This window comes from Bos indicus, chromosome 10 (assembly GCF_029378745.1).
Source record: "Bos indicus isolate NIAB-ARS_2022 breed Sahiwal x Tharparkar chromosome 10, NIAB-ARS_B.indTharparkar_mat_pri_1.0, whole genome shotgun sequence".
Classification (NCBI taxonomy): domain Eukaryota; kingdom Metazoa; phylum Chordata; class Mammalia; order Artiodactyla; family Bovidae; genus Bos; species Bos indicus.
The window spans coordinates 12,773,851-12,797,645 of record NC_091769.1 but is presented as its reverse complement, the minus strand read 5'-3'; the positions used below and the strand labels follow the sequence as shown (position 1 = coordinate 12,797,645).

Below are 23,795 nucleotides of genomic sequence, written 5' to 3'. Positions count from 1 at the left end.
ACTCCAGTGTTCTTGCCTGGAGAATCCCATGGAGGGGGAGCCTGGTGGGCTACCGTCTATGGGATCGCAGAGTCGGACACGACTGAAGCGACTTAGCAGCAGCAGAGGCTTTACTGGGGGAAGAAGGAGCTTAATGAGAGAAAGCAAAGCAGACCTTGTTTGATTCCTCTTTGAAACCCCTGTGGCACCCAGCTTGGGGCCTGACACTGGAGGGTGCTGTGTAAATATGGACCAGGTGAGGAGGTAGGGGTGGGCATCCCCCCCACAGGGTTATAGGTGTCGTCTTGCCCCAAGTAGCAAACCAGAACACATCAGGCACTACAAAGAGGCTTTACTCCATGGAAGTGAAAATGTTAACAGCTCAGTTGTGTCTGACTCTTTGCAACTCCATGGACTTTAGCCCACCAGGCTCCTCTGTCCATGGAATTCTGCAGGCAAGAATACTGGAGTGGGTAGCCATTCCCTTCTCCAGAGGATCTTCCCAACCGAAGGATCAAACCCAGGTCTCCTGCCTTGCAGGCAGGTTCTTTACTGTCTGAGCCACTTACCTGGCTTACTCTGTGAGGCAGAATCATCACCGCTGCCCACATGTGGGATGGGCAGGGTGGAGAGTAAGCACATCGCAGGTCTCTGCCACCTCCACTTCGTGCTTCACAGGATGCGCCCCAGGAACCTTTGGCTATGGGTGTCAGCAGCTATGCGAATGCATGAACAATGCCACCTGTGACCACGTCACTGGCACCTGTTATTGCAGCTCTGGATTCAAAGGGATCCGGTGTGACCAAGGTAAGGCACAGACGGCAGAGTTCCCAGGGACTAGGAAAGGGTTCCATGGAGGGAGGCTCTGGGGAGATTCCAGCAGGAATGACTGAATTGCATAAGAACCCTTTGTGACTCCCTTTCATTCACATCTGGGAAGAGCCTGGGAGTAGAATGGGGTGGGCTGGGGAGGGGTACTCAGGCGCCGGAGAGGCTGATGGAGCAGGCAGCCTCTCGGGCGCTGCTTTCCTCTGCTCATCCTTGACAAGTCGTGCAAGCCAAGGAAGGGTAACCGCAGCTAGTGCTGTGGAAAGGTGAGATGAACGAGCCGGAAGCGCTGCCAGATTCTGGTCCTGCCATGACCCACCAGGAGTGCCTGGGCAGGTCACTTCCTTTTGCTGGGGGGTCTGTTATCCCCACGCAAAGTGGAAAGACACAGGGTTATGCTGAGACCCAAGGAGCCCAAAAGGGCTCATCCTCGGCTCCAGGTCTATGGTCAGATAAGACCGCAGAGTGTAGTTCTAACGACCAAGTTGAGATTATGTGAGTAAAGGACTCAGTATGGTGCCTAGCTTGTGAGTGAGCACTGGATGAATGGTTTCTGCTGTTGGTTCGAGGACACAGGGACGAGAAGTGGCACACAAGCATCCACAGTGCAGGAAAGGGGCAAAAGACATTTCCGCTGCACTCTGATGGGGGATGGGGGATGGGGGCCAGCCCGCACACGTATCTCTGAGAGGGGTGATACTTTAGGAGCAGCAATCCTGAGCACACTGGTTCAGCACTCACAGCTTTCATTGCCAGTCTGTGATCAGTGCTCACAGTGGGATTACTGTCCCCGTGTTACAAATGGGCAGACCGAGGACTCAGAGTCACACAGCTGGTAAACAGGGAGAGGGGCTGAATCCAGCTTTTCCTGACTCCTGAGAAACCCAACTCTACCAGTTACTGGCTGTGTGATCTCGAGTAAGTTACCTAACCTTTCAGTGACTCAGTTTCCTCATTTGTGAAAGGGGAATAGTCTTTATTTCTTATAGGACTTATAAACATCCCTTTGAGGGATACTAGGAAGAGCAAATGGGTTATTATCTGTAACTCAGTTTTAGAACAAAGTAAAATACTCACTAAACACCTGTGATTTGTTTCCCATCTATAATCACATTTGCTCCTTGTCATGACCCTGGGTGGGACTCCACTTGGGTAGACAGCTGAACACAACGCCAAACTCATGATGCTGAAGGGATTGAGGAATAGGGCCAAGACCTGAACCAGGGTCTCCCGACATTCGAGAAGCCTAGCCCCAGGCTGAGGTGGCCTGAGAGGAAGCAGGCCTGCCTCCGGCTCAGCTCCGCCTCTGTCCGCAGCTGCCCTCATGATGGAGGAGCTGAACCCCTACACCAAGATCAGCCCAGCGCTGGGTGCAGAGCGGCACTCAGTGGGTGCCGTCACGGGGATCGTCCTCCTGTTGTTCCTCATCGTGGTGCTGCTGGGACTGTTTGCCTGGCGCCGGCGGCGGCAAAAAGAGAAGGGCCGGGACCTGGCTCCCCGCGTCTCCTACACGCCCGCCATGAGGATGACCAGCACTGACTACTCCCTCTCAGGTCAGACTATGCCCCCAGCACCTCCTGCTGCCACCCCCCCACAACATACACACAACCTAGCAGGAACCACGCGATATTCTTGGGGACCCCGGGTTTATTGCTGCAGGTGGGTGGTGGTGCCTGCAGGGCTGGCTGCTCAGACTCCCCTAGAAAGAGAGTGTGGCGGCGAGCAGCAGGAGCTAACTTAGGTAGACAGGGCTCCCAGGGAGTGCCACTTCCTTGGAGCCCACTCTCAACATCTATGGTTAGCAGCCTTCTTTCATTTCTCCAGAGCTTCCCCTTCTCACTGGGCTTCAGTCGCAGAACACCCACACAAAGCAGTAACTTTCCTAAATGCTGCAGGGGACCCTCTCCCCAGCCTGATGTCTGCATCACCTCAGGAAACCAGCCTTGGGGCCCACCGTCCAAGCCCTGTCTCATTTTTGCTTCCTTGGAGAAGAAGGCCTCAGAGCACCCCTCCCTCCCAGTTCCCAGAGTTAGGAGGGCCTGATCTGTGCAGTGAGACGGGACAGTGCTGAAAGCGTGGGCAATGTCCCTCGAGCCAGGTCTGCGGGAACCCAGCCTGTTCACAAATCCGGTACCAATGCCAGCAGGCATTCGATCTGGGAGTCCAAGAGGTGGGGATGGGGCTCTTGGGCCAACCCTTCCTCTCCCCTAACCCTAGACTGCTGCCTTAGAAATAGAAACAGCTTTTTGCTTCATATTTCATTAAACTGAAGAGGTAAAAATGCCCTAACTTTGCCCCCAGCCCTGAGCCACAGGAGGGTAGGCCTGTCGGAGGTGGGCACAGGATGCCAGCTCTCCACAGCTGGCTCCACGGCTCATGGCTGCCTTAGAAAGCCCAGAGATCACGTCAGCCTGCTGACACGCCATTCCTGCTAAGTGCGGCCTACCATTTGCCCAGCTCTGTGCTACGCACGGCACATCCCAGGCCCGGGCACAGACCCTGCCTGAGAGAGCTGCTGGCCTGAGTGCCGCCCTGGGTTTCAGCCAAAGCTGAGATCCTCTGGTGAAGTCCCAAAGCTTATGTATTTGGGGATTTTCTTCTCTGACCATAATAAGCAAGATTGGCTGGGTTTTCCCAGACCATCCCACTGGAATTCCCCAGCCCAGTGTGGAGGTCCTGGAATCTGCAGGAGGGCAAGGCCAGGAGTGGGGTTCTCTTTACAGCCTCACTCCTGGGATCTGACCCCAGAGGAGGCAGGGGAGGGTCAGCTCAGCCCTACACAGTGACTCAAGGATACTGAGGCTGTCAAACTAACACTTCTCATGCTGGTACCACCGCCCACACTGGCATGTTGCAAGCAGGGCCAACACAAGCAAAGGGGCAAGTCAGGCTCTACAGGCTGCCAAGGGGAACAGTAGATGCCAGGAAGCTCGGGGGATGGGGGACTTGGCTGCCTGACTTTGCAGAGCGCTCTCAAGGTGGCCACACCAAGCATTAGCTTAGGGGTGTCTCGTGCCAGGGGCAGGGGTATGATGGTATGTGGCACCTTGTTCTCTTCCCAGATTTGTCTCAAAGTAGCAGCCACGCCCAGTGCTTTTCCAATTCGAGCTACCACGCACTGGCGTGCGGGGGGCCTGCCACCAGCCAGGCCAGCACTCTGGACAGGAACAGCCCCACCAAGGTACCGGGCCCCTGACTCTCCCCAGTCCCCATCCACTGTCTTCCCACTGAGCCCTCCCCTCTGCCCGGGGAAGAAACTGCACCACCACTACCCTACCTAGGGTCTGCACGGAACCAACTGCCAATACAATAAATGGAGCCCTGTGAGCCCACGTGTACACTCTATGTAAAGCGTGTAGGAGGAAGCCAGCAGGCTCTATGGAGCCAACACGGGCCATGCAAGCAGCACACATCACATGTAACCAACCACAGCACCACTCAGTGAAGCACACACCCCACACCCTGTGTGCCAAGGCATGTGATCATCATGTAATCACACACAGCCTTGTCACACACAACCACGTGACTACTTTTGCCTCATGTTAACACATATAATGAAAACACCCCACCACTCATCACTGCAGTATGTTACCAACACCACGTGTGCCACAAGCGCACAGAGTACTACCAGTACTCAGGTGCCACCTGATATCCTTGTATCTGGACACACTACTTGTTATCAGTCCACACCCACAACATACGTTGCTATCAGAACCACCACACGGGACATGGAAACATCAGCCACAGCCAGCGTGCCCGCTGACGGAGTCAGGCAGGACTTCAGGGTCAGGTGTGTACCACCCTGGACAGGGCCCTCCCTCACCGCTTCCAACACAGCGCTGGCTGATGGCAAGACGTCCTTTTACGTAAGTCACAGGCCCTCGGGCAGGGACGTCTCAGCACACACATGTGCTAACCCCTGCTCCCAGTATGCCAGGACCTATAATGGGCAGAGAGGTTCAGAAATGAGAAACAGCCCCCAGAGACCACAAGGTCACGCTGCACGCATGCAGACATACACAGCATGGATCACGGGGAGGTTGGGGGCGGGGGGATTGGTACAGCCCCAGGATTCCTGGCGTCTCGTACCTCTGTACCCACCTCTGGGTCAGAAACATGTACAGGAGCACAGTTTTCATCCTCCAGGTCTTAGAGCTGTAGGGATCATTTCTCCCCCTCTGCCCCACAGAAAACATCCACAGACCACAGATCTGGCAGGAATGCATCCTGAACCCCCGCAGCAACAACAGCACAGACCCCGTACAGCCCCAAGAGCTATTACTGTCAAGCCAGCACCCAAAGGTCACTCTTCAGGGCTCTCAACTTCAGTTCTCCTATGGAATGGGAGTGCTGCATGCAAGGGACCTTGAGGTCCACGTGCAAAGCCTGTGACCATCAGCTCCAACCCAGCTTCACAGCTTTAGGCCTATCTGAGGAGCCAAGGGAAAGGAATCCAGAAGTTTCCCAGTAGGAGGCCCTTGATTAACAAGAGCCACATTATCAAGGCTACAGTAGACGCAAGGCAAAGGATGCCAGGGATGAGAGGCCAAGTCCCTGTGTCCCTGTCATTCCTGGTCTCATTCTAACAGCGAAGTACCAGTCACCCTCTTTCACTAAGTCAGGGGGTAGAGTTACTACAGTGCAGCCCACTTGGTGATCCTCTGGCTCACTTCACCCTAGGGCCCCAAAGTGGTTCTGTGTAGTCAAGAACCCTCAGCCTAGCAGATGTGTAGCAGGGGCAAGCAGCTGTGGTGACGTGGAAAGGACATGGGTCCAGGAGCTGAGACCTGAGGTGTAGACCCAGCTCTTCTGTGTGTGACCATGCACAGGGCCCACGAGCAGGACTCAGGTCCCCATCTGTGAAATGAGAACAACGATCCTTGCCTCCTATGAAGGGCAGGTGTGAGTGCAGGAAGAGGAGTACCATAGGGACACCCTATCCCGACGCCTTCCCCTGCTCACATGAAAGGGAGACGCTCTCAGCCTGGATCAGGCGGCAGAGGGGACGCTGATGCTGGAGGCAGCCTCAGCGCCGCCCCCTCTGCTAGAGGGCCATGCTGCAGCCGAGACACTGCCAACACTGCCTCCCACAGCTCAGCCCCACCCAGCTGACCTGCCTCCCCCGCCAGGGCCAGCTTGGCTCAGGTCAGTTCTCGGCTCCCCTTTGTCCCGGGGCCTGGAAGCCCTACAGCTTCAGCCAGACAGCTTAGATATGCTCGGCTCCCACTGGGCCCAGCCACACCACGGTGGCCTGTCATGGAACACCTACCTCGTCCATCCCCCCAACGACCTAGCACCTAGGTGGGTCAGGGTCATCACAGGGGTGGCACACGAGGGTGGGCAAAAGCAAAGGCTGGGCAGGGGCATCTCAACGGCACTAGATATTAACTCGTTCTCCTGCTTTCCAAACAGCTCAGTAACAAGTCCCTTGACAGAGACACGGCAGGCTGGACCCCCTACAGCTATGTGAACGTGTTAGGTCAGTAGTGGTTTGAGTCTGGTCCCTGGCCTTCAGGCCCCGCCGTCTTCTCCTTCTCCCACATTGACAGGGGCCCTGTCCCAGCTCCAAGGGAGAGTTAATAGATAAATCTTAAGCATGATTTCCCCCAGGAAAAAGGGGTGTGGGGAGGAAACCCAAGCCCCTACTTCAGTTCTCATAAGCAGATGAGGCCCAGGGCCCCTTTCATTCCTACTAGGGGGTAGGTGAGGGTGGCTGTGACCCAGGACCACAAGGGAGAAAGCTCGGGTCCAGGTGTGGGGATTCAGGTTGGAGGCAAAAGATGCTCTTACCATCTGGGAAAGGGACCCCCTGCCTGAGCCAGGCCCTGCTACCAAGGTGCCCCATTCAAGGACTTCTTCCCTCTGCCCCACTGCCCTGGTGACACCAATTTCTGTGGGGGGTGGGGTGAGGGATGGGGGTGAGAGGCAGCAAGGCCATTTGGCCTCAGCTCTAGCAAACCCCCCTGGCCCCACTGGCTCTAGGCTCCCTCGGATGCTTCACAGAAGCCTTAATTCCCTTCAACCTGCTGCACCCTGCCTCTTGTCCCCCCTCCCACCCCTGTGTTACGCACCCCTCCCCTGCCATACCAGGGCCCTGGGAATAATGGCTGCTCCCTGTCATTCCTCTCACTAGACTCCCATTTCCAGATCAGTGCCCTGGAGGCCAGGTACCCGCCCGAAGACTTCTACATTGAACTTAGACACCTCAGCCGCCCCGCTGAGCTACACTCGCCAGGTTAGACTCCCAGCCCTATACCCTCTACCCCCTGGACCCCTGAGGCCATCCTATAAGACCAGACCCGCACCCACCCCAAATCCCCTTCCTATCCTTTCACCCACCCCATGGACCCAGAACTCTCCCCGTTGAGCCCCTTCCCTCCGACAAGCCTAGTTCCCCATGGGTAGAAGGAAACCCGTCTGCATTCCTCAGTCATTCCTGCTATCATGCTCAGTGGATAAGTACAAACTGCAACTGGTTTTACGTGGAGGGAACAAAGCATAACCACACTCCTTGCAGACCACGGAATACAACCCAAAACCACTGAGAAATGACTTGGGGATGGCTACATCTTTGGGCCCATGGGTGTGGATGACAGAGAGTAGACTGGCCAAAAAGCCCAAAGTCCCCCAGAGGGAGAGCCCAGACCAAGCACTCCTAGGTCAAAGGGCAGGTGGTCCAGTAGGGATCTAGATCTAGAGAGGTTGAGGCCGGACATGTCAACCAACATCCTCTGGGCCCATATATTTAGGCTCAAACCTGATAGCTTGGGAAAGATGCAAAAAGGAGACTGAAAGTCAGTCCCTACTGTGGGAGGAGGTGGGGTAGGAGTTACAGAAGTAGGTCCAATGAACAAATAGAGAATGTGGGCCCCCAACAAAGTGCCCCTGCCCCTGAGGGGACCCTGAACACCCGTGGGGCCTAAATTCAGGCTCTAGCTGGTTTCTAGAGCTCAACTGAAATGCAGCTCTAGCAACCCCTGCAGGTCTCTGGGTCCAGGGACAGTAAAAAGAGCAAAGGTCTGAACTCATCTACCCAGTAAGTAGTTATGGGCTTCAGAAACCCTGGGCTTATACCCAGGAGGCTGTGCTCCCGGCTGTCAGCCCCTGGAGCAGTGCTCAGGACATTCAATAATCCCACAGAATACAATCCCCACCCCCAGCCCCTGCAACATACACACACACAATCACCACCCTGCACCCCTTTCCACTTGGAAGCATCCTCTGGGCTCAGCCCATCTCTCTCTCTCAATCACTACAGCCAAAGCCACCACACGCCATTTTCTGGCTTATACTGAGGTAGGCTGGTAAACAACGGGAGGGTGTACTTCAGGACATCTGGGTTCTACGTGGAGCTCAACTTCTCACTTGGTGTGGTCTCAGCCAAGTCACTGCCTTTCTTTGAGTCTGTATTCTGTTCTATAAAAAGGGGGTTAACTTTTTAATAGCCTAGCCTCCATCCCTCAGGGAGGGCAAAGGAAGCCCTGGTCCCAGGATAAAGATGCCAGGGGTTCAGATTGTCGCAGTCCTATTTCTGAAGGGCACAGGTACCTATAGGTCCTTTAGAAGAATAGCGAACTTGAGAAAACTTGGACCTGGCTCTGCTCTCAGTACCGTGTGGAAGGCAGGGAGATAGGAGTAGGCTTCTGCAAATTCCACCAGGGAACTCTATATGGAGGCGGCATGAGGAGGTATCGGAACAGCCATGTGTTGGTCTTTGGTGTCAGACACTGGAGAGAGTTGAGTGGAGTCTAACTGTATTTTAGTAAGCACTTGCTCCCTTGTCTAATACTGCAGCCTCAGTTAAAAGCTGGCGGGGAAAAATGGCTTTGACTGTGAGCTCAAGTCATTACTGTCCAAATTCAAAGTATCATATAGTTTCTTTTCTGGGATCACCAGCAGCGAAGAACCTGAGCTTGGTCCCTGAAGTTTCACGTCCTTCCTACCTCTGGCTGGTGCTGAGGACCATGCATTGTGGGAGCCTAGGATAAACTGTAGTAGCCAAAAGGGAAAAAAGAAATGCTTGGGATTGAAAAACACTGGAAATGTTGTTCAAAGACAACTCTCAATTATGTGCAAATAGTCCACCCAAAAAAGTGGGGACAGGCGACTAAAAGAGCTGACTGGCTGGGAGTGACTGTATAACCTGTAGAGAGGACTAACCAACCTCAGCTCCCTGTCCACCTCCCTCTGGCTCCCCTCAATCGAGCATCAGACCCACAAGGGGAGCGACAGGCAAGACTAGAGCTATGAGGTGAGAAAGTCTTCACCCAGAGCTATGAGGTGAGAAAGTCTTCACCCTCATTCCAAAATCCAACAGAACTGGGATTTGGAATGTCATACACCCTTCCCCCAAGCTGAGAACTGGTCCTGACTCATTCCCTATCCTACACTCTTGGAACCTGGAACTTCACTTGGTGACTGTAGGTGGCATCAGAACTGCCTGTGATCGCCTCCAGAAGACATTCCCCTCAAAGAGATTACAGAGCAGTAGTGCTAAATATGCAGGGGGTGACAGAGCTCACCACTTACACATAGGAGCTTTTTAAAGAACTCTCGTATGGTCAAGATGATTTAGAGGAGATTAAACCCCGAGTAATTTTCTAGCACTAAAGAACTATTTTCTGGGTAGGAGAGAACAGGAAAAAAAAAGAATACATGTAGTCTAAGTAAACCTCATTCACCTCTCTATTTTTCTTTCCTTTTTCTATTTTTATGCAGGTGCTTGTGGAATGGACAGACGTCAGAACACATACGTTATGGACAAAGGCTTCAAAGGTAGAGTATCTAATCATGATGTACCATTAGGAAGGCTAAGAAAGATAAAGAATGCAAATCTGAAATCGCCAGGGTTTCTACCAGAGACAAAACTATGCATTTCTTCCCCCCATTCCCCAAAAAAAGTTAAAGACCACAAACCTGGGACGGCTGGGTAGCTCTGCCCAGGAGGAGCAATCATAATAATAATGATTTCATCTTTTGATTTCAGTTGAACCTGCTTAGGAAATGCTTGTGGGATTTTTTATAGATGCCAACTAAATGTCTTCGGAAATGCAGAACGTCATTATCCTACCAATTAGTATGAGTTCAATTGATTATGAAATCTGAAATAAAGTCTATCTACTTGCCCCAGAGGCCTCCTGTCATTGCGCTGGCGAGGAATGCCACCCTGCACCTGCTGGCTTTCTGGGGTGCAAGGAATGAAAATGACACCTAGTGTTACTACTGTACGATGCCCCACCTTTACAAGGTCTCTGTCCCATAGAGCAGGGAAGCTAGGACTAATCCCCAGCATGCAAGAACTGCAAGTCAGACCATCCCTCTAAGAAGTATACAGGTGAAGCCACAGATGAAAGGTCAGGTCCTTTCCCAGGCTTGGGGCCTAGGTTTAAAATGAAAGAATGTATGAAATAGGTGGCTTTGAAATTATGTCACTTACTAACTATGACAAACCTCTCCAAGGCCCAGTTTCCTCAATTACAACGTTGAGATAAGTATGCTTGTCCTACGGTCTAACAAGGTTACCCTGATTATGCAATAAAAATCACAAATTGGAAGAGTTTTTGCATATTGTACAGGATTATACTGATGTAACAGAGTTGTCCCTTTGTCTCTGAAATCTATTCAAGAATCTCAGCCAGGGACTTCCCTGGTGATCCAGTGCCTAAGACTATGCTCCCAATGCAGGGGGCCTGGGTTCTATCCCTGGTAGGGGAAGCAGACCCCACTTGCCACAACTAAGACCTTGCATAGCCAAATTGAATTTAAAAAAAAGCAACTCAGCCAAACTGAAGGTGATAAGACTTACAGCAATGATCCCAGTGGATATCCTAAATCTACCTGTGTACCAGAATCACCTGGAAAGCTTGTTAAAAATATAGATGCCCACACGCTGCGTCCCCAAGATTCTGATGCAATAGATCAAGAGTCTGAGTGCCTCAGGGTATCCTTACGTAGCAGATCACCGAACACTTAGAAACCACTGGTCTAGACTGACTCAGATTTCTCATCAGATTTAGCCTAAGACATACCTGAGACACAACTATTTCCTAACCAAGGAGAGCTGGTCATATACAGCCCTTTGTGGGGTGGTTACTAGAAGTAGGGTGTGCTAGGGGCGGGTGGCGGTGAGCACTGTGTTCTGAACAACAGAGCAGGAAGAACAAGGCTCCACCAGAACATGTATGTGCCCTGCCCAAGAGAACTATCTGAGGACAGGAGGCCACCCATAGGCTCCTGGTCAGCCAAAGAACCCTACCCCCTTGGGAGCATCATTCTGGCTTTTTTTTTTTTTTTTTTGACTTAAACCACCCGAATGAAAGCGAGCACCATCACAGTAGATGAAGCTAAACAAAAGAAAAGACAATTATACTGTTTCATCACCGTGATCTTGGACCTCAGTTTCTTCAAGAGGCATGGGGACTGGACAAACCTCTCTACGGGCCCTTGACAGCTCTGAGAATACCCATGACTCAAGCCTGAACGAACGCAGACAGGCCCAGACAGCGCAGCACATGAGCACACACTTCCCAACGCACTGTGTGTCCTGCACACTGTGGTAAGGGCTGTCCCTCGCAGCCACGAACGCGAAATGCAGTTAAGGACAGCAGTGTCCCAGCCTTGGCGCCATGCACTCCTGTTTTGTGGGATCATCCGAGTCTGAGTGCAGGGGAGGCCGAGCAGGCTAGCGGCCAGGTTTTGTTTCACCACCCTATAAATCTGATCCTCTAAATTGGAGAGAAAAGAGGACTATATAGGCAAATGTACCAACAGGTATTAGGGATCCACACACCAGAAACCACAAGAAAACAAAATCACAGGTCAGAGCTTTACGCGTATCAAGGACATGGAATAAACCCCACCAACTGGATGTCCCCCAAAAAACATTCAATAAACAAGTTATGTACCAGGAGTGCAACTGTTACCTAAAACTACTGGGCCAGACCAAATCAGTGGTTATCAGGGTTAAGAGTATTAGTGTTCTCTGAACTCAGTGGGAAAGAGACCTGATCTGGGAGTTAAAAGATTTGGGTTCTGTGGGGGAATTCCCTGACAGTCCAGTGGTTAGGACTTGGCGCTTTCACTGCCAGAGGCCACGCTCAATCCCTAGTTGAGGAATGAAGATTCTGCAAGCCCCAGAACTCAGACAAAAAATTAAAAGAAAAAGAAAAGAAAGAATTCTACTCTTGGTTCTTGCTGTGTAGCACCGATTAGATCACGGTGCTGTTTTCTGGGTCTTGGTTTCTTCCTCTATTAGGACAGGGTCTCTAAAGCCCTTTCCAGCTCTGACATGCTAAATCTTAACGTAATTCAGTCAATGCTCCCTCTCTCCCGCTACTTCCTGAAGACCTCCCCTCACTGTCACCCAGGAGGTTGCATGAGACCACTCATACTGCTAACCCCATTTTCTCTCTAAACACCTTTCCATCTCTCCTTCCTCTTCCTGACCCTCAGCACAATTATTCCCCAACAAACTGCTTCATGACAACACTTTTCTGTCATGCATTTCAAAGTGCTACAGAAGAAATCCTCCCCACCGGTCTCCATCACCCTTCTCCTGAAATCCTGGGTCCTGCTGCTGCTGCCGCTTTCCCCACCTGTATGCCCTTGCTAATGCAACCTCCAGGTGTCTCCTTGCAGTAACCGTGGCTTCCAAGCTAGTCAGGAGCCCACTGACATCCTGAAAATTGTTTTCAGCCAGTTTTTTCCCCTCCCTCTAGTTCTCCTTCTGGCCCTGAGATCTCCCCAACTCCTCTCCCCAGTCCTTCTCTCTCAATCAAGAGAAAGGTGAAAAGTCAGGGCCCAGGAAGAGAAAAGGCAGTGCAGCCTCCTAATATGAGTAGGCTGAGAAGAAGAGAGATGGGTATTTGGTGCCTGGGTTTTCAGCAACAGTGAAATATTGGCCTTAACTAGATGATAATGTGAACCTAAAGGCTGGGGTTGGGTTTCCCTGTTGAATCAATGTTAAAGAATCTGCTCGCCAAACCAGGAGACCAGGTTGGATCCCTGGATCAAGAAATCCCCTGGAGAAAGAAATGGCAACCCACTCCCGTGTTTTTGCCTGGGAAATTCCATGTGGGCTATAGTCCATGGCGTTGCAAAGAGTCGGACACAACTTAGTGACTGAACAACAAAGGCTAGTGTTAAGTTCAAATCCTACTCACAAGGTGGCCTTGGAAAGTCATTTCCCCTCTCTCGATTTGCTGCTTCCATTATAAGATGAAGATGTTTCAACCAGCTCATTTCAGAGACCCCTTCTGCCTCTGATATGTGGCTGTACGTGATTTGGGAGAGGTAGGAACTATGTGAGTAGCAGTGCCAGGGCATTACAGGGCTACATCTGCAGGCTTGATGCTAATTACAGGCCTTGAAGAGCTTGGGTAGCCTTGCTTGAAGCTTCCCTTTTCTTTGCAACACGCCCAAAGTGCAGACACTGGCACAGAAGTGGGGCTATAAAAAGATGAGGAAGTGTCCTATAGCAGCTGGTTATTCTTCCCCTTGCCCCGTCCTCCCTCAGGGCAGGCAGGTAGATGACTCATCTGGAGAGAGGAAGAGCTTCCTGAAGTATAGTTTTCCAGCTGGCCTTGCCCTTCCCCTCCTTCCAGTCCTCAGAAGTAGAATCCAGATTATTCTATATTTCAACACCCTCCCAACACCACCTCAAAACACACACGCGCATGCGCACACACTCTTCTCCATCATTCTGTCTTTACCTCTGGCCCCTTTATGGATGATACAGCTGCTCCCTGAAGCTAGCCCCTATTCCCACAAAACCCAGCTTCTCTTTTATCCAGTTAGGTGCATCCCCTGCTACAGAGCAAACTCTTTATTTCCCCAAACTTGAAAGCAGCCAACTTTTCTAGTGGATACAAGAGAAGCACTACTGGTTGGCTGAATCTCTGTTAGGCAAGGAGCTAGAGTGTCAAGGCTTTCCCAATGCTATAAGAATTGGTCATGGGATGTCCACAAAAAGCCTACAGCTTGGGTTTCTCAGCAGAACTGGGCCCCATAGATAAAACACCTTCCTTGTTGAGGGTGAACTGTATCTTTAGATACAGTTTGCAGTTAGGATATAAGAGAGGAGGTGGTTGTAGCTAAGTCAGGTCCAACTCTTCTGTGACCCCCTGGACTGCAGCCCACCAGGCTCCTCTGTCCTTGGAATTCTCAGAGCAAGAATACTGGAGTGAGCAGGCATTCCCTTCTCCAGGGGATCCTCTTGACCCAGGAAGTGAGCCCCAGTCTCCCAAATTGTAGGAAGATTCTTTACCATCTGAGCCACCAGAGAAGCCCATAGACAGGGTAACAAAATGTGAGGGGAAAACATCTTGATTGGGTATCAGAGAAGGTAGGGGTTGTCCTAACTTACTAACATTAGGCAAACTTCATGAGCTTTAGTTTCCTCATTTCTAAAGTAGTAATACTAGTCCTTACTGCCTGGGCCCCCTGCACAGATGTAACAAGAATCAAATGATCTAACTGGAGTGAGCGGAGCCCAGCAATGTGTGCTATAAAGCGAGCTATCATTAATCATCCAATTTTAGAAAATATGTAACTGAGTCAGGTGCCAATCAAAGCAAAAGGATGTTCCTGCATGGGGAGGAGGGGCGAGATGTAGGACTTCCCACTCAGGTAGCAGCCCTTCTTGAAGCAACACTGGAAGGCCTCAGCTTCCATGTGAGCAGCTGAGTCATAAAGCCTTACTACTTGGCTGGGAACCTCAAGTGGGAACAGCTCGCCAGCTGGGGTTCTTGGACTAAATTAACCCCAATCCACTTATACTAAGGAACAAAGTATTCACTAGAAGCAATTTAATGTGGCTCAGGTAGGTCATGACCAAGGACCCACAGCCACCTTCCCCCCATGAGCACCTCACCAGCAGTTAGGCCAATCCAGGCTCCCTTCAGTCTCTGCTAGGGCTGGCTGGGACTGCTATCTAGCGAGGACGTTTTCTCGGGACTTCCCTAGTGGTCCAGGGGTTAAGAATCAGCCTGCTAATGCAGGGGCATGAATTGGACCCCTGGTCCAGAAAGATCCCACCTGCCGGGAGCAACTAAGCCTGGGTACCACAACTACTGAGTCTTTGCACTAGAGCCCGGGCGTCACAACTGCTGAAGCCAGCTCGCCTAGAGCCCATGCTCCACAACAAGAAAAGCCACCACAGTGAGCAGCTGGCGCACCACAACCAAGAGCTGCCTCCACTTGCCACACTAGAGAAAAAGCCTGGGGGTAGCAACGAAGACCAAGGGCAGCCAAAAATAACTTTAAAAAAATATTTTCTCGTCTCTAGGGTTCTAGGCTACAGAGGACACAAGGCTCACATCTCTCTCTCTCTGCTTGTGGGCTAAGTTGTGACACAACGTGCTCCAAGCCTGGTTCTGGAGCTTACTTTAATACCGACGAGCAGTGTGGGACCCTGGGGAAGTCACTTCCCTATTCAAACCTCAATTTCCTCATAAGCAGTAAAGCGGAAGGGGAAATAATAATTACTGCTGTGCCTACGCTAGAAGGAACTAATAGGTGAATGCAGTTTTGTACAAGATTGAGGAAACGTTAATTGTTAAAACAAACATAAATAACCCTTCACTAACAAAGAAGTGTTAGTCGCATTTGACTCTGTGAACCGATGGACTATAGCCCACCAGGCTCCTCTGTCCATGGGACTCTCCAGGGAAGAATACTGGAGTGGATAGCCATTCTCCTCTCCAGGGGATCTTCCTGACCCAGGGGTCAAACCTAAGTCCCCTGCATTGCAGGCAGATTCTTTACCAGCTAAGCCACCAGGGAATCCCAACAAAAAAAACAAATCCCCTCCAACCAGTTCCCTGTTGTGGGAGCAGACTCCTGCGGCGGCACACATGTCGGCCACTGCAGCCACATGGAGTGCCCTGCTCTCCCTGGAGGGACCTCCAGTCACCTCCTGAATTACATGACCACTTCCACTTCTTTACATTTTTATTAATTTCACAAGTTGGAGGCAGAAGGCACAGATAAAGAGCCGCCCAAAATGTAATCTATGGTGGTTCTAGGGAAAGAGCATCTGAAAATTTTACCATCTGCTACCACTTATAGAAATTTAGAGCTGAGAAAGAGAGAAATTTCACCATCTGCTACCACTTAAAAGAAATTTAGACTTCTAAGATCACTCTTGACTAAAGTCCCTGCAACTCAGTGCTTATTTCTAGAGCCCCCTGGCTGGCAGAGCCTAGGAGGAGGGCCAGAGCTGCCGGATTAGAGTCTTCTGCTTTTTCTGGGCAAATTCTGCCACATTTGAAACAATCAACAGGAGGCAGTAATTTTCCCCCAAAAGGGAAAACGGCAGAGAGACTGAAGGAAGGGTTCCCCTTTCCTTGTGACTCCCAGTGACAAAGAAAACCTTCTTCCTCCAGGGAGCTGCAGTTACCTTGCTTCATATTTGGAAATTAGTTTGCAACCTTTCATACCCTAATATACTCGGAAGTCTTAGGGATGACACACCTGAGAGACGCTAGGAGAAGCAACGTGAGTTCTCCCGGGATCAGAAAAAGATTCTGCAAAATTAGACTTCAGTGAGCATTCACAAGAACAGGAGTAAGTGACCCCACAAGATATACTGCAGGCTTGCTAGAAAACAGGAACTTTCCAAAGCCTCACTTGAAACCAAGGTACTTTTTAAACCTGTTACACTTCAACCTGCCCTGCCTCTCATCATGAGCTTCGCAAGAGCACGGGTACTACCCGTGGGCTGGCTAAAGGTTGCCAAACTGCTGACACCTGTGCCGAATCACACACCTACTGCCGAACCTAAGCTTGGTCGTCAAAAAGAATTCAGAAAAATGATGTCACAGAAAACACACAAGCCGAGGAGTCCCGAGGCCTGGATTCAAGTACTGGCACTGCCATGCATGTGCCATGTGACCTCAGCCAAGTCACTTCAGCTGCCTGGGCCACCATCCTCTAAAAGGCAAACAGTCAACTATCCTAGCAGGATTTTGTAAAAATTAAACAACAGATGTGAAAGCACATTATGAACATCTTGAATTAATCCCTTTCTGATGCTCTGCCTGACTACTAAAACAAAAAAGTTCTTATCCCCCCCAAAACATGTTTCTTTAAAAAAAAGAACTCTGCTTACCTCAGAAAGCATTTCTCAACGTAGTTAGTAAATGAATCTTAGACTGTCATAGGCATTTACAACTTCACAAGTCTGACAGCACATAAACTGTACTCTGCTTTTGGTATTTAAGCGTATGTCCTTGTTTGTCCTAAGAAATTTCTCTTGCCTTGCAGATTACATGAAAGAATCCGTGTGCAGTTCTAGCACTTGTTCCTTGAATAGCAGTGAAAACCCTTATGCCACAATTAAGGACCCACCCATCCTCACCTGCAAGCTTCCAGAAAGCAGCTATGAAGAAATGAAGTCGCCTGTGCACAGGGGGTCTCCGTACACAGATGTGCCATCCTTGTCGACATCTAATAAAAATATATATGAAGTTGGTAGGTGTCTCAAATAAGTAACTTAGTGACAGCAGGGCACTAGTGCAGCATCCGAAGTAAAATCAGCCCTCTCCAGTCCCCGTTTTGAAAACATCCCCTTCTTTTGTTGTTTTTTTAAGGAATTCAAAGTGAGCTGTCTTTCACAGGACCTCTATCCACTCTCATACAAGAAATCAAATTCTTGTGCCAACTCTGCTTTTTAAAAAACACTAAGTATGAAGCAGAAATACTGACTGGGGGTGGGGAGCTGGAGAGCCGATATACATACATACACACACACACACACACACACACACACACACACACACACACACACTCCTCAACTGACTGTTGACACAAATTCCTGTTTAAAACAGAAAACAATCAGAACAGACAGTTTGCAAGTTTTGAAATTATCTTGTTCTACTTTCTCCCAGTTGAACCCATGTCCCTGGGTTCACTGATAAGACTCCTACCGCTAGGATATTCTAAGGTCCCTTGGTTTTGACCAGAGCTTGGGATTCTGACAACACACTCAGATTTTCAATGTCTTTAACAAGCCTCAGTCCTAACCCTCATACACTTATCCTGAGTCCTTGGTTTCTCTCCCCACCAAGTTAAATAGAATTCTTTTCCCCCGCCCAACGAGGCAACTAAAGCTAATCTGTTCTCTGAACTCATTTTTCACTATATTCCTTAGAGCCCACAGTCAGTGTGGTCCAAGAAGGCCGCGGTTGTAACTCCAGCTATATCCAGAATCCATACGACCTACCTAGGAACAGCCATATTCCTGGTCATTATGACCTCCTCCCAGTAAGACAGAGCCCTGCCAGTGGGCCATCCCAGGACAAGCAGTCTTAAGAGGGATAAGCCTCTCTCTTGCAATGTGCTCTGCTGAATATTCTCTGACTCTCTGAAAGAAGACAATCCCTTGACTTGAAATAATGGTACAGACTGACTCCAGCTGCGTATTAGTTATAACACCTGGAACTAAAGAAGAGCTTCCAAGGGACTGGATTAATTGTTCAAAAAGTCTGTTCTCAAAACCAAAATTTCCCACCCACTCACCCCCAACCCCAAATGCTCTGGATGACATGATCTTTTAAAACATTTAAGATACAGCTACTCATCAACATCAGCTAAATATATATATATATATATATATATTTATCTATCTATCTATATATATATATATAATCTGAAACATGATGCTTAGAAAGCATGTAGAATAGGTTTTACCAACTTTCCTAAGAGGAAAGGGAACTGGGGAGGTGAGGGGATTACTTGGAGGCACCTGAAATGTATATGTATCTTTAGTTCCTGTTACCCTCAATTATCTGCTTTATTGCCGAAGATAATTAATACATAGACACAAACTGTGTTAACATCAATCCTAAAGCACCTGTACATGTATGTCAGGTCAAACAAATTATAACAGCCAAGCTTACAGAGTTTAATATATAGTCTAATGCTGACAACTTCAATTTTTTTTTTTTAATAAAACTTTAAGAAATACAAATTAACTCTCCCTCTTCTGCCCCTGGTAGGAGTAGAAGAAAAAAGTTTCCAGAGCACAGCAGCCTCTTTCAGTCAAACAATGATTTCTAAGCCAGCTTTACCAAATCTTGCCAATTCAAAGTTCAAGAACATTGCAGGCCGATCCCGGCCTTGTTGTATCTCCTTAGCCATCCAATTCCTGAGTCATTTCATATGAAATAAAACTCTGAGATGATGCCTTTCAGCAAGCAGTCATAGACTGGTAAGAATTAAATATCCCTACAAATGGTTATTTGGCCTCCCGAATTTATTTTGGTTGGCATTCCTTGACTCAGAAAAGTACATGCTTTCAAGCATTTCTTCATAAATCTTGAGCTTGATGTAGTATGGAACCTAAAACTGTAGAAGAGATTAGACTCCCACTTTCAGGAAGTAGAAATCCACTTCCTAAAAGTGGATATGGGAAGTTTAAGTTGTTAAAGTGCATTATGCTTTTTGATGGAACTAAATGAAATGATTAAAGAATGGACTGTAACAAATTGCTGACATGATGTAAAAACTTAAGTATATGAACTACTTCCACCTTCCAAGCACCATCTACTGAGATGGCCAAAAATGTATTACAAGAGCTTAATGCCCCCGATTCCAGTATTTGGTGTATCTATATGTTCTACTTTAATGAATATAAACTAGAGCTCAGATGGGTCAAAAAGCCACCACTCCCAAACCCTAAGGAGAACCTCCTCACAAGAATTGAACACCCAAAGGGCAAACTGAGAAAACCAACGGACACCCCGATACCACTCCATTCCCTGATTAACAGTCCAGGCCATAAAAAATACTTCCAAACAGGTATACAGAAGAGGAACCAAGTGACTGTAAATGACTGCAAAGCTGGAACAGCTGCCACAGGAAATGTGGGAGTTCTGCAGCCCTTGACACACACTGGAAGTCTGCCATGGAACCCATTAGTTTGGGCAATAACCAGCAAAAGCAAGAAAATAAATGAGTAAATCCTCCCTCCACTTCACTCAAGGCGTAAACAAATTTTACTGTTAGGGGAAATATAACACTTACATGAATGCTGCATGTGTGCATGGGAGCAAGTGATCAGCAACAGCAGATTTACTTTCCAAAAAGCCTTATTAAAATATAAATACTAGAAAATTACTTTGTAGGCCCAAGGAAATGTTTCTCATACATATGTAGAAATATAGATAAGAGACTTACCTCAGTATTTCAGGGCAACAAGTGCTCAAGTATCTTGTCAAGTAAGGATCTACAAGCATGGTGAAGTCAGATCAACAAAGAGGAACTTGGTCTCAATCCCAGTTTTACCTTCTTCCCTCACCCTGCGTGTACAGTAACTACTGCCTGGCAAACAGCAAACAAGCAGCATCACTCAAGTTTCAAGTTTCACCTCTTTTTTGCTGAGTATCTTCTGGGCAAAATTCAGCAAGAGGTGACATGGTAAATTGCAAAAGCACTGGGTCAAGATTAGTGTAACTTGCCCTCTCTGGGTTCCTTTTTTCCCCATGTATTTAAAAAAAAAAAAAGGGAGAAGCAGAGAAAGGTAAGGGAGCTCTAACAACCCTAGCTCTAGCATTCTATGATTTTCAAAGAAATGTAATACAACTCAAATCAGGCAATACAATGGAGAAGGGAAAGGCAGAGGGTGTGACTAATCTATTGTGACAATAGCAACCTTCACATAACTAAGAGTTATGGATAAAAGGCATTTCAATCTGAGAGAGCAACTACTAGGAACTTCTGTCTAGCACTGTCACAAATAGGTTCATGGTCAACCTAAACACGTGCCCTGTACATTAGATTGGCAACTTGGAAAAATCTGTGCAATTACTTTATAGAAATTAAGTTTTGACTCAGTGATGTGCATACAATTCAAATGAATAAGAACAACACAATTATTGTACAATAGCATAATGCAACTATGAAATGGCAATACTTTTTTAAACAATCCAGATTTGTAATATATTTGTTCACTGTGCAAAGGGATCATACCTTGTACAAAATAAAGTGGATTTCTCAAACTAATTTAACAAGAATGCCTACTGTTGTGCTGCACACTGAAAATGTGTCTATAATCTACACCTTAGGTTTAAAGGTACAACTAACCTACATTTTGTGTGGTCACTCTAGAGAGCCAGAAAAGTGAAAATCATCCTGATAAGGGTTTGAAAATAAAAGTGAAACGGTTCTATCAAAGTTATAAGAAGACAGTCTCTCCCTTTAAAGTAATGAATGGGAACAACACATTCATGCCCCAAAACTGTTGAAGAACTGCACACACATGAGTATACTCAAATACAGAACTTCTCTGCTTTCACAAATATGTGGACTCAAAGACAAGTATTACAACTTGTGCTCAGCTCCAGAGGCACAAAGGTACTTCTATGGAAAGGAATAAAGGGAAGTGTAATGGCCACATAATTTGTATAAGTGTAATGAATAGCTGTCTGCCAATAGAAGTTATCACCCACTATAGTACGCTGGGTGCATCTGTTTTAGGATCTTTTAAAACATATGCTTGTGACCTAACTGGTAAAGAAGAAGCAGAATTAATTTTGTAATAAAATACAGATGCTAAAAATAGCTTACTGAATGCATTCAATGGTGTATGTTTAAAATTTCTCCCTTATATTTTCATTTCAAAGTTTTATATGTACTCCTCATACTTAAGTCAAACTAAAGCCTTTCAACTTGTCAGTTCACAAGGCTTAATGTGGTAGTCAAGTCAACTTAATAAAATGCCTATCCAATCCCAAAGAAAGGCAATGCCAAAGAATGCTCAAACTACCACACAACTGCACTCATCTCACACGCTAGTAAAGTAATGCTCAAAGTTATCCAAGCCAGGCTTCAGCAATACTTGAACCATGAAGTTCCAGATGTTCAAGCTTTAGAAAAGGCAGAGCAACCAGAGATCAAATTGCCAACATCCGCTGGATCATCGAAAAAGCAAGAGAGTTCCAGAAAAACATCTACTTCTGCTTTTTTGACTATGCCAAAGCCTTTGACTGTGTGGATCACAATAAACTGTGGAAAATTCTTCAAGAGATAGGAATACCAGACCACCTGACCTGCCTCTTGAGAAATTTGTATGCAGGTCAGGAAGCAACAGTTAGAACTGGACATGGAACAACAGACTGGTTCCAAACAGGAAAAGGAGTACGTCAAGGCTGTATATTGTCACCCTGCTTATTTAACGTATATGCAGAGTACATCATGAGAAATGCTGGTCTGGAAGAAGCAGAAGCTGGAATCAAGATTGCTGGGAGAAATATCAATAACTTCAGATATGCAGATGACACCACTCTTATGGCAGAAAGTGAAGAGGAACTAAAAAGCCTCTTGATGAAGGTGAAAGTGGACAGTGAAAAAGTTGGCTTAAAGCTCAACATTCAGAAAACGAAGATCATGGCATCTGGTCCCATCACTTCATGGGAAATAGATGGGGAAACAGTGGAAACAGTGTCAGACTTTATTTTTGGGGGCTCCAAAATCACTGCAGATGGTGACTGCAGCCATGAAATTAAAAGACACTTACTCTTTGGAAGAAAAGTTATGACCAACCTAGATAGCATATTCAAAAGCAGAGATATTACTTTGCCAACAAAGATTTGTCTAGTCAAGGCTATGGTTTTTCCTGTGGTCATGTATGGATGTGAGAGTTGGACTGTGAAGAAGGCTGAGCGCCGAAGAATTGATGCTTTTGAACTGTGGTGTTGGAGAAGACTCTTGAGAGTCCCTGGGACTGCAAGGAGATCCAACCAGTCCATTCCGAAGGAGATCAGCCCTGGGATTTCTTTGGAAGGACTGATGCTAAAGCTGAAACTCCAGTTCTTTGGCCACCTCATGCGAAGAGTTGACTCATTGGAAAAGACTGTGATGCTGGGAGGGATTGGGGGCAGGAGGAGAAGGGGACGACAGAGGATGAGATGGCTGGATGGCATCACCGACTCGACGGACATGTTTGAGTGAACTCCGGGAGTTGGTGATGGACAGGGAGGCCTGGCGTGCTGTGATTTATAGAGGGGTGGCAAAGAGTCAGATACGACTGAGTGACTGAACTGAACCAAAAATAACGTATTTTTGCAATTTAGAGATTAAGACTCATTCAGAAAAGATATAACAGACAATCCTCAGAACAGGGATGCTGGGGCTTTGGCATCTAAGTGAAAGATAATACATAATCAATAGTTGTAAGGCTAAAAAAGGTATTTACTAAGAATAATAGTGTTTTAAGTCTATGACTTTAAGACTCAGAATACCACCGAATACCATAAATGATAGCAATAAATGATAAAGGCAGCAGGTTGTGTACTTAATCACTACAAGCTGTGCATTCAATACAGAAGATTCTAGAATGATGCTACTAGCCATTCATGAAGCCAGAGGAGAGACAGAAGAGGCCCAATTCATCTGTATATGGCAACAGAAGATGGAAAATCTCAGAACGGGTGGATGATAGATACATAAAGGATTCATCATACTATTATTTATACTTGCATATAATAATTATTAGGGCTTCCCAGGTGGCTCAGTGGTATAGAATCCTCCCGCCAATACAGGGAATGCGGGTACAATCCCTGGATTGGGAAGATCCCCTGGTGAAGGAAATGGCAACCCACTTCAGTGTTCTTGCCTGGGAAATCCCTTGGACAGAGGAGCCTGGTGGGCTACCATCCATGGGAGCACAAAGAATCAGACTGAGCACAATGTAACAATTACTATATATTATTTATGTGGTAATTTTATATAAAATTTTTTAAAGATGCTTAATCTAAATGGTAATTCTCAGACTACAGCTCCCAAGCTAAACTAGAATGAACCCTAGGATTTGGCCCTTCACTCTTTCCCATGCTCCTTCTTTATTGTTTCAACACAGGGTTGTAGGAGAGATAAACATTAGGAGTATCAGTATGAACAAAGCACCTTCCCTACTTTTGTGGATCTTACAATATAGCAGGGATAAATAGAGGGCCCTGATGATTCAGTAGGGTGGTGACTATGTATTTCCT

At 47.8% G+C, this 23,795-nt stretch overlaps 1 protein-coding gene across 10 annotated transcripts in view; it reads left to right on the top strand.

The window, feature by feature from the left end:
• The window catches only part of MEGF11 (multiple EGF like domains 11), a 392,757-nt gene extending 372,446 nt beyond the window's left edge, over positions 1-20,311 (top strand). For 2 of the 10 annotated variants that reach the window (XM_070796925.1, XM_070796924.1), the window contains 7 exons: positions 658-786; positions 2,124-2,360; positions 3,870-3,988; positions 6,220-6,286; positions 6,941-7,042; positions 9,526-9,582; positions 17,071-18,094. In XM_070796925.1, coding sequence (XP_070653026.1) covers positions 658-786; positions 2,124-2,360; positions 3,870-3,988; positions 6,220-6,286; positions 6,941-7,042; positions 9,526-9,582; positions 17,071-17,294 — 935 coding nt within the window. In that variant the 3' untranslated portion in view covers positions 17,295-18,094. Of the gene's footprint in view, positions 1-657; positions 787-2,123; positions 2,361-3,869; positions 3,989-6,219; positions 6,287-6,940; positions 7,043-9,525; positions 9,583-9,793; positions 10,859-17,070 lie in introns of those variants that run through there. The other 8 variants (XM_070796931.1, XM_070796928.1, XM_070796933.1 and 5 more) reach the window with 7 other exon arrangements.
• Positions 20,312-23,795: the final 3,484 nt, after the last annotated feature.